This window comes from Vicia villosa, linkage group LG5 (genome assembly GCF_029867415.1).
Source record: "Vicia villosa cultivar HV-30 ecotype Madison, WI linkage group LG5, Vvil1.0, whole genome shotgun sequence".
Classification (NCBI taxonomy): Eukaryota; Viridiplantae; Streptophyta; class Magnoliopsida; order Fabales; family Fabaceae; genus Vicia; species Vicia villosa.
The window spans coordinates 4,470,599-4,480,120 of NC_081184.1; the positions used below are offsets into that span (position 1 = coordinate 4,470,599).

Consider the following 9,522-nt stretch of genomic DNA (forward strand, 5'->3'; position numbering starts at 1 on the left):
CACACGTTGTATTAGATATATCACTTCTTATGGTTGACCTTCTTAACATAAAACTAAATTGATTTTCAGTATCTTAATTCTCTTTTCTTAATCTTTGTTCAATCACCCTTTTACATAACTTTATGGTATGACTCATAAGTTTAATCTTCATACAATTTGCACAATTTTGTATATCGACATTGTTCTTTTAGACTGCAACTAAAGTATTTCTTTTTCATTTATCCGACAATTACTTTGACCTCATAATTTCATTAAAGATTTTGGCGAACCACTCAATGCTTCTATCTCTAAGAATTTTTTACACTTTATTAGATATGTTGTATGACCCAATCGCCTTACTGTTACTCATCATTTTTTAAAATTTTTCAAATTTTGACATTTTTGCACTTCAACCATTCTTTAGAACATTTCTTTTTTACTCTAACTTTACTTAGAGCACTTTCGTTCCATCACAATTCTTTACTCAACAATTCTTTACTCCTTCCTATGTTCAAAAGCTCTTGATTCTCCAAACGTCTTTAGCTACTTTTCTAATCTTTGGGACGATCTTATTCCACGTATCATTTACACTTCCTAATGACTGTCCATAATTGATTTTAAATAACAGAAATTGCATGCACAATTACAAAACAACCAGCATTAGCCAAACCAGAAAGATAACTAAGTTGGAAGTTCAAATATCAAGGTTTGTGCACAAAGAGAGAATAACATCTTTAATATCATATAAGATTACATTACATCATCAATATTCAACGGTCACAGGTACAAATTAACAATTGAAAATTCTCCAACACCATAAAACAACAATGAAACCCATTCAAGAGAAAAAACAAGTAAAATATCAACAAACAATACAAATAACTACGGTTGTCATGCGCACATCGCGGAAAATAACACTCTGTTCAATAGCAGCTGTTTCACAATATTTTGTACTAAATATCGCATGATAGAACAATAGCGATTTGTTCAAATTCCACTATGCAATAAAGCTATAGCCGCTATTTAACAACAATGCAGGCAGGATATCCCAATTGAGAACCAAAGTGGTAGTATAAAAAAAACACTACCATTGGTGAGTCTTTATGCAGATCCAAATTCATGAAACCACTTCTCATGGCGTTCGATATCTGCCGGAGAAACACTTCGCTGAACCTTTGCCAAAGCTTCTTCAAAATCACACATGGCAACAGGATCCTTTGAAATATCATCCTTAGACATACTCTTAATTTCATCGCGTGTCTTTCCTGCTATCTTCCGTCTCATTCCATTTAAGGAAGCATCACGACAGACGTTTGTTAAATCATCCCCACTATAGCCATCAGTTCGACGAGCCACGTCATCTATGTTGACATCCTGGGCCACCTGGTATAAGACAAATCCTATATAAGGGTCAAGCTCAAAATCCTATATAAGTTAAAACAGTAATGAAAAACCACGACTTGCCTCAACGGTCTTCAGATTTATCCGGATCAACTCTTTACGACTCTCGAAATTCGGAAGAGGAATATATATTCTCTTTTCCAGCCTTCTCCTGCATTACATTATACATGAAATTGGATTAAAAAGTGTAGACTAGTACTTTCCAAGATGTTTCAAACACAATTAACTATTCGATTTTTTATCTACTTACAATATCAATAGTTTAGAAAAGGATACAGAAAACCGAATACAAACCTTAGTGCTTCATCTATGTCCCATGGAAAGTTAGTAGCTGCCAAGACCATTACTATTTTCTTGCTACCATCTTCATTTGTACCACTGTTGCTTACACCATCAACCTGAACTAGAAGTTCAGACTTCACCCTTCGGGATGATTCATGCTCTCCAGAAGCCCTGATGAAACAGCATTCGATTAGACCGTGACATAACTCTAGAATCCAGATAGAGCGCAAATTATTTGAGAAATAGCCGTATAAACAAGTTTCAAAAACTATTATGTGTGATGAATGTCTAAAACAGCATAAACAACATACCCCCTAGCATTGCATAGAGAATCAATTTCATCAATGAAAATTGTACTTGGTGCATAAGCTCTTGCAAGATCAAACAAACACCGCACCATTCGCTCACTTTCTCCTCGCCATTTAGAAGCTAAAGTAGCAGAAGAAACATTAAAGAAAGTGGTCCCGCATTCAGTAGCAACTGCCTTAGCAAGAAGAGTCTTTCCAGTTCCCGGAGGACCAAACATAAGGACACCCTTCCAAGGTCTCCTAATTCCCTGAAAAATAGAAAAAAAATGAGCTCATCGGAACATGTCTTAGTATTTTCACAGAAATTTCAGCAAGTAAGATTCTAATCATTTCCATAATAAGCACTTGCTTAATAGAACTGACGTAGAAAACTAGTGAGAATAGTTTAAGTTTACCTGGAAATATTCAGGCATCCATAAGGGAAGCACAACGGCTTCTTCTAAAAGCCTTTTTGCTTCAGTAAGACCAGCAACATCATCCCATCTCACTCCAGGAGAGGTTTCTAACACATCCCTTTCTAGCATTTCAGCCAATTCAGGGTCAGGACCTTCGTATTGTCCTTTATTCGACTTCCCTTCTTCAGCATCACCATTCTAAGAACAAAACAACATATATAAGTTTAATGTTATTCAAGCCACCCAAATAGTAGTCAGGAATACCATAAGCATAGGATGAGTCCAACGAAGAAATTATCTTTAGGAATAGCTTCTTGCAAAAACAAAATATGAAACAGAAAATGTAGTCCAACAAAATGCTGCATATATTAGGAATTGAAACTTACAACTGCATCTGTCTTGCTAGACTTTCCCGACGCACCACCTTTCTTTACGGGAGTTGATGTCCGGCCCCCTGAGTTAACCTTGCTAGTAGCACCACCAGCCTTTGCACCACCACGGCCAGTGGTAGCTGTCTTTGTTGTAGCACCTCGAGCCCATTTACTATCTTGTTGAGATTTCCGATTACTCACTTGACCACCCCTTCCAGGCCTTCTACTTCCAGTATCCCTACTAGGTGGCCTCCATACATCAGGATCATCAAAGGAAGAATTCGATGAAGTAGGATACTCATCTAACGGCTGAAAAACAAACGAAGATTTAGTAGAAATCGGAGGCGACGGAGGACGTCTTCCAATAGGATTATCTTTAAACGCCCTTTTATCTGCATCAAGTTGCTTTACAACTTCAGTTTCCTCAGAAAGAGCTTTCTTAACATTCATCCATTTTGCACGAATTAAAGGGTCGTCAACACTGTTTAGATGCCTGAAATCACACAAGATTCAAACTTCTTAAAATCAACTACAATTAACCAAACCAAACCAAACCAAACTAAACCAAACCAAACCAAACCAAACCAAACCAAACCAACTACAACACTAACACTTAAAAAGGATTAAACAACTTAAGTGCATTTCCTTAAGTACTTTTCATATGGTTCTTAACTTAACTACCTATGAAGTCCTCAAACTCATTCTATAACATTTTCAAAGTTTGTAACATCCACAAAAAGTTCATTTTAAGTTAAGTAAAGTACTAAAATCCCCTAAGAAAATGCACCTAAATTTAATCCTACTTAAAACTCCAATTAGTTCATAACTTCAAATCAAGAAAATGATACTAATTATAACCCAATGGCCAAAGATCCATCCACTCAAAACTTAAACTATCATCACCATTCAACCCTAAAAGAATTCCAACATCTCATTCATGAAAAACACCAAATTATGAACCATTTTCCCTCTTTGATCTAGCATAGTAAACAAATAAACATCAAAAAATAATTAAAGGGTATATTCAAAATTCAAAAAAAAACTGAAACCCATTAACAACAATGCAATAAAAAGACGAACTTTACAATGAAAATGGAAAACCCATTAACCTGTTGATTTGTGCAACAGCACCATCGAAGAAGATGATAGAAGTATCATATAAACCTTCAAGAGCATAATCTCTTGCTAACTTCACATGTTCTTGCAAACCTGTCAATGAACTACCACCACCACCGCCACCGCCACCGCCACCACCAACACCACCGGCCATTTTCTCTTTCTCTCTCTTCACCGAGCTGGTTGTTGCTTCGACCGACGAGTTTGGTTTTTGATGGGCTTTTTCTGGTTTTGAATTGATCAATCCAGTGGGCCCATGGGTTTTGAATTTCAAAACTACCAAACGGGCCCGTTTTAGCTTTTTTTTTCTAACTAACTTTTTTTTTCTCTTTTGCTTTTTTAAGAATTGACTTAACTAAAGTTTTTATTCTTTATTTTGCCATGTTTAGTATAGTGTGAAGATTGTTTACATTGTAAATGAATCATAACGGTGGGATGGTTAATACTATTTGAATTAATTAATTTTAAAATTATAATAGTGATATGTGATTGATTGTCCGACTGATGATACACATTTTATAGATGCGTAACGATTAATGTTTTGAAAATTGAAATAAATCAATTTGATTTATAGAATCCGGCCAATTGATAGGTTGTTTGATTTCGGTTATATTTCATTACAATTTAGGTTTTATTTGGTAAAAATAGTGATTAACTGATAAGTTAGCTGATAGTAGATAATTTATGACTGATCGCTGATGATTCATAGTTTATAGTTTATAGATGATGATTGATGACTTATAGGTGCTAAGTTATTTGAAGTGTTTGATAAAATTAGTGGTTCAAATAACTGATTAATTAAAATAACATAAAAGACATTTAATACATAATTATTTTATCAGAAATATTATTCTTACATTCACTTTGACATCTAAACGGTATTATATGCGATACAATTCACTTTCTTTTTCTTATTTTATTATTATTATTTGCATTGATATTTGTGTCCTATTTAAAATAATGTATAAAGTTCAATGTGAACATATATGGTGTTATACTTTGATGTAAACATAGCATATTTTTTATTTTATTTTATTTTAAATTAAAATAAATTATAGAGGGTGGTAAAAGTAGATTTTAGTTAAAATAATAAGGGTAAAAATGAAAAAAAATAAGTTATATGTTAAAACGATATTTAAAATAGCATCTGAAAAATAAATTATAAATTAGTAAAATAAACTATAAACTCGTGATGAAAATACCATTATCAGACAGATCGTTTATTTGTAAATTATAAACGATAAGTTATAAGTTAAAAAAACGGCATTACCAAATAGAGCCTTATTCAACTTATTTTGACTTTTTAATGATTTTTATTGTATTTATTTGTCTTCTAGTTTAAATGTGATTGAATGATTTAACTAACTTATTATGTCATAAAGATCTATGGTTCAATTTTTAAAACATTCACACCAAATAAAATATGCAACCACTACAAATAATATAAAAATGAGTTGTTGAGTGAAATCAACCTAAACTAAGGTCTTGTCAATTTTAGTGCTTTTGTGAAACATAATAATATATATACTTTGATAAAATAAAAAGTAGTAGTTGTTAAAGTGGTAACCACATATGTATTGTCACACAATATCAATTGAATTGTTAAGTAAACATCCCTTTTGTCACTAAATCAAAATTCAACCTTTATCATTTACATTTTACAACAACATTATTCCGTTGCTAAAACAACATTATTCCTTTCCAACACTTGATTTTGTCTTTGTTTCACTTTATCCTTCTTTTGATTTGAACTCAATGGGTGGGTGAATTTGTTTAATCATGCTATAAGTGATCATTGTTGTTTTATTTTTGATATAATTGAGCATGCCATGTGCATATAATGATTGATGCAACACATAACATTAAGGTGCACCCTCTTTTATTAACCTAATTTCGGCCGATAGATAATTACAGTCAGATCATGAATTGTTCTCTAATTTCAACCGATAGTTAAATAAAGTCTGATCAAGAATTGTTCCCTAATTTCGAACGATAGTTAAGTAAAGTTTGATCAAATGTTGTGCAAGCAAATATATCAATCACCATGAGATATAAAACTTGTAGAAATAAATTGATATGAAAAAAAGTTTATGATGCATTTTATCTACTTTTCAAAATGAAAATTATTAAACCTTGTTGATAGTATACAAGGCTGAAAATCAATTTTACTTTTATTCAAATGCACCAGCTGCAAATTTTCTCCACTGGCAAATGGACTTTCTTTCTATAAATTTCTTTTCGCGACGAAACTAAATTCCGTTACTAGTCTTGTACCAAACCGCGCGCAGCCAGTTCTTCCAAGCCTTTCTTAAGCCGTTCTGCCGCTGCTCTACAGTCATTCTCCGTCAGTCCTCCGAAAGAAATTCTCAGATTGCCCGGAGCACCGCATGCACTTCCCGGGATAACAGCAATCCCGTGCCTATTAGCTAGCCAGTGAACAACTTCAAAATCATCGCAGCCGTGTCCGGTTGGGATCTTCACCCAGAGATAAATAGCTCCTTCTCCTCCTTTGATAGAACCTTCTCCGAGAGAGGAAAGAGCCTCCAAGATAATATGTCGATTCTTTGCGAGAGTTTTTACTCGCTCGGTAACCCACTCGGGTCCTAATTCTAAGGAGTAGAGAGCAAGGTGTTGTGAAATTATCGAAGCGCAGATTGGAATGTTGTCTTGGACTTTCAGAAGCTGGGTGGCGAGTCCTTCTACGTCAGAAGGATACGCTATCTGCAATAACCAAACAAACACTTAGGCTCCGCTTAGATAAACAACTTACGAAGTGCTTATAGCATAATCACTTATCATATATAAGTGATTATCGATAAGATATTAAACTTACGTATCCAATTCGCCATCCCATCATTCCATAAGCTTTCGAGAAAGAGAAAATGTTAACAACATGATTTCCTTCCACGCAAGAGTGTTTCAGATCGTCGAACATAAAGTACCTGCAATCAAATACGACAACCAAATGTCCCGATTGACGAGGAAGATAGTATTAGGCGATCGGTAACAAAATCACGAGAAGGAATTTTAATTAGGATGGTTAAGACTTACTCATATGTATTGTCCACAACAAGCCACGATCCAGCTTTCTCGCAGAGATTTGCAATCCTCTGGCCAATTAAGAAAAAACAATTGCTTAGAAATTTCATTAAAAAATTCTTAAGAAAATGAATTCGTTTAGATCAAGCAACATATTATGCACATAAGCGGATTCAAAAGAAACCGTAGAAAGTAAACTCGAATGAAAATTTTTAGAAGAGATCGAAAGAGAGACCTTCAGAAGAGGCTCGGGAATGTAGGTTCCGGATGGATTGCCAGGATTTACAACAGTAACTAGCTTCGGGACAGGTTTCCTTTCCGATAACACTTTTTCCAACCAGTCTGAAAATCAAGAAAATTCGGTTATATATTTAAACAAGGAAATTGAACATAACTAATGGAGATGCAGAGTCGTCGTAAAATAGTTTTACACTGAAACCTAACGAAAACTTTCATATTGCCATGTAAAGAAGAATTTTCTCTTAGCTAGTGACAAGATCATGCGGTGTCTTACCTACATCAGGATAAAGTGTTTCCGGATTACCAGGACCGACTAGTATGTCGGTAATGCCAGTCATCTGGAAGGACATGTATGAGTTGAAGTAGTAAGGAGCAAACATAACCACGGAATCCCCCGCGTCACACAGAGTAAGAACTAGATTCACGAATGCCTGCACTGCAGATATTAAGAAATGAGACAAATGAATGCTGAAATATTAATCGCAAATTATATAGCTGGGGGATTGATCACCTGATTGGCACCTGCTGTAACCATTACCGAGGACTTGTGCAGATTATTTTCATTACGCAACTGCGTGACAAAACCGAACGAGTTAAATTATGGTCAATAGGATGGTAAAAGCTGATGTAACTAACAAGAAACTAGATTGTTTACCTTTTTCACTAGTGCCGCTCTGAGTTCAGGAATACCTTCGTCGTTGCCGTAACGACTAATAGAAGGCTCATACACAAGTTCTTTCACTCTATCCAATGCTTGTTTTGGAGGTTGCCAATAAACCACCCCCTACATAAAACAAATTTCAACAAATCAATTAAATTTGCATTTCATTCAGAACTAACGAGAAAATAATGCATAGAAAGTTAATTAATCGATAGTAACATTTAGCGTTCGATCTTGATCAGATGGTCTAGATCATGGACTGCGAAAAATGTGTGATCCCCTAATTCCAAAAGGATTCAAATCTCACCGAACACACCTTAATTCAAGAAGAGAAAACAAACATCTCATCAATCCCATTTTATCGAAGCTCCGACGTAGTTTTTGCTAAAAATGCGGCAAATGAGAACCGCTAATCAAGCTCCTCTCAAAACTCTTAATGACAAACACAAAAACAAGCAAGCAAGCTAGACTCATTTATAATGCAAACATTGGAAACCATAAAGCACACAAACCAAACCAACAACAACAACAACCAAACTAGACTAATTTCTTTACTTTTTCGAAAACTTGGCATCCACTAGCACGGGCCCATTTAAAACCATAGCAAAACTCTGTATGAACTAACTGAACACAGGATTTAAATCCGAGACCTTAATAGGAGCAAACTCTCAGGTCCCAAGCTTTCCCCAACAGGCCGACCCTTGGGTTTAGCTAGAGTAATTTATACACCCAACATTGGAAAGCAGAAAACACACATAACAAAACCAACAACCAAAGGTAGTTAATTTATAATCAAAAACATTGGAAACCAGAAAAACAGACCCACATAACATAACCCAACCAATCTAAACTAATTTAAAATTCAAGCATTGGAAACACACCAACACACTCACAACACAATCAAACTCATTATATTAACAAACACAAGCATTGGAAACATAAAAACAGAAAACAAACCTGAGCTAAAGACACAGCATTCTTAGCACCCCGAAGCAATTCCTGCATCTATAAACACAAACCAAAAAAACACAACCTCAAATTCAAGATCATCAATCCAAACACACATCATTAAACACATCAAATAAAAACAATTCCTTAATCACCTTAACCATAATCGGCATCTCAGTATCCACAGCCCTCCTCGCAAGATTCCCATACGAACCCATCTCTCTTTCCACACAAATTTTTCACACAAAACCAACAAAAACAAGTTCCAATTTTTGAGAGTTGTTATAAACCAATGAAGTCTTGTTGAAGAAGAAAACGTCAACTCAAAACAAAAAGGACGATGAGATGAAACTTCACGCTTCACCAACTCATCCACTATTAAACTATAAACTAGTAGTATAACACAATCCAAATCCAATAAAGGGTAAAAGGCAAAACCCTTTTTTCTCTTTCCTCTATGCGTTTGTTTAACGCTAATAGATTAAAAGGAAAAAATGGGTATTGAATAATTTTGCTTGTGTGAAATGTGAAATGTGAAATGAATGTGAAAAGGGTGATTTTTATTTTTGAGTTCCGGAAAAAGTGGGTTTTTATGGATTTTGTCTTGTTTTCAGTGTGGTGAGTCAGACATGCAGAGGCAGACAAAAGACGACATAGGACAGTTTCAAAACCAATCACTTTGGTTGTGTTTCTGTCATATGTTTGAGTTTCTTATCCAATTTTGTAAAACCAATTCTTACTAGAAAACAATTAAATATATAATTAAAATTAAAATTAAAAAA

At 34.6% G+C, this 9,522-nt stretch overlaps 2 protein-coding genes across 2 annotated transcripts; both read right to left on the minus strand.

Moving 5' to 3' along the window:
* Positions 1-686: 686 nt before the first annotated feature.
* LOC131606162 (katanin p60 ATPase-containing subunit A1) lies at positions 687-4,021 on the minus strand. Its single transcript, XM_058878437.1, has 7 exons — positions 3,846-4,021; positions 2,752-3,229; positions 2,366-2,563; positions 1,974-2,218; positions 1,675-1,833; positions 1,444-1,531; positions 687-1,362 (listed from the first exon to the last, which is right to left on the minus strand). The coding sequence occupies exons 1-7, from the start codon at positions 4,004-4,006 to the stop codon at positions 1,081-1,083; spliced, it is 1,611 nt and encodes a 536-aa protein (XP_058734420.1). The 5' UTR covers positions 4,007-4,021; the 3' UTR covers positions 687-1,080.
* Positions 4,022-5,923: 1,902 nt separating this feature from the next.
* Positions 5,924-9,291, minus strand: LOC131601202 (aromatic aminotransferase ISS1). Its single transcript, XM_058872972.1, has 9 exons — positions 8,896-9,291; positions 8,750-8,797; positions 7,787-7,915; positions 7,643-7,702; positions 7,406-7,562; positions 7,127-7,233; positions 6,904-6,962; positions 6,686-6,794; positions 5,924-6,573 (listed from the first exon to the last, which is right to left on the minus strand). The coding sequence occupies exons 1-9, from the start codon at positions 8,956-8,958 to the stop codon at positions 6,115-6,117; spliced, it is 1,191 nt and encodes a 396-aa protein (XP_058728955.1). The 5' UTR covers positions 8,959-9,291; the 3' UTR covers positions 5,924-6,114.
* Positions 9,292-9,522: the final 231 nt, after the last annotated feature.

What these genes read in the sequence shown, in the direction of transcription:
- LOC131606162 (XM_058878437.1), bottom strand. Translation starts at nt 4,006, where the DNA reads ATGGCCGGTGGTGTTGGTGGTGGCGGTGGCGGTGGCGGTGGTGGTGGT. An exon ending in CTAGCAAGACAGATGCAGTT is followed by an intron (nt 2,564 to 2,751) that starts GTAAGTTTCAAT and finishes TTTTGTTCTTAG; the next exon opens with AATGGTGATGCTGAAGAAGG. An exon ending in GACATAGATGAAGCACTAAG is followed by an intron (nt 1,532 to 1,674) that starts GTTTGTATTCGG and finishes AATGTAATGCAG; the next exon opens with GAGAAGGCTGGAAAAGAGAA.
- LOC131601202 (XM_058872972.1), bottom strand. Translation starts at nt 8,958, where the DNA reads ATGGGTTCGTATGGGAATCTTGCGAGGAGGGCTGTGGATACTGAGATG. An exon ending in TTACAGCAGGTGCCAATCAG is followed by an intron (nt 7,563 to 7,642) that starts GTGATCAATCCC and finishes TCTGCAGTGCAG; the next exon opens with GCATTCGTGAATCTAGTTCT. An exon ending in TGGGATGGCGAATTGGATAC is followed by an intron (nt 6,574 to 6,685) that starts GTAAGTTTAATA and finishes TGGTTATTGCAG; the next exon opens with ATAGCGTATCCTTCTGACGT.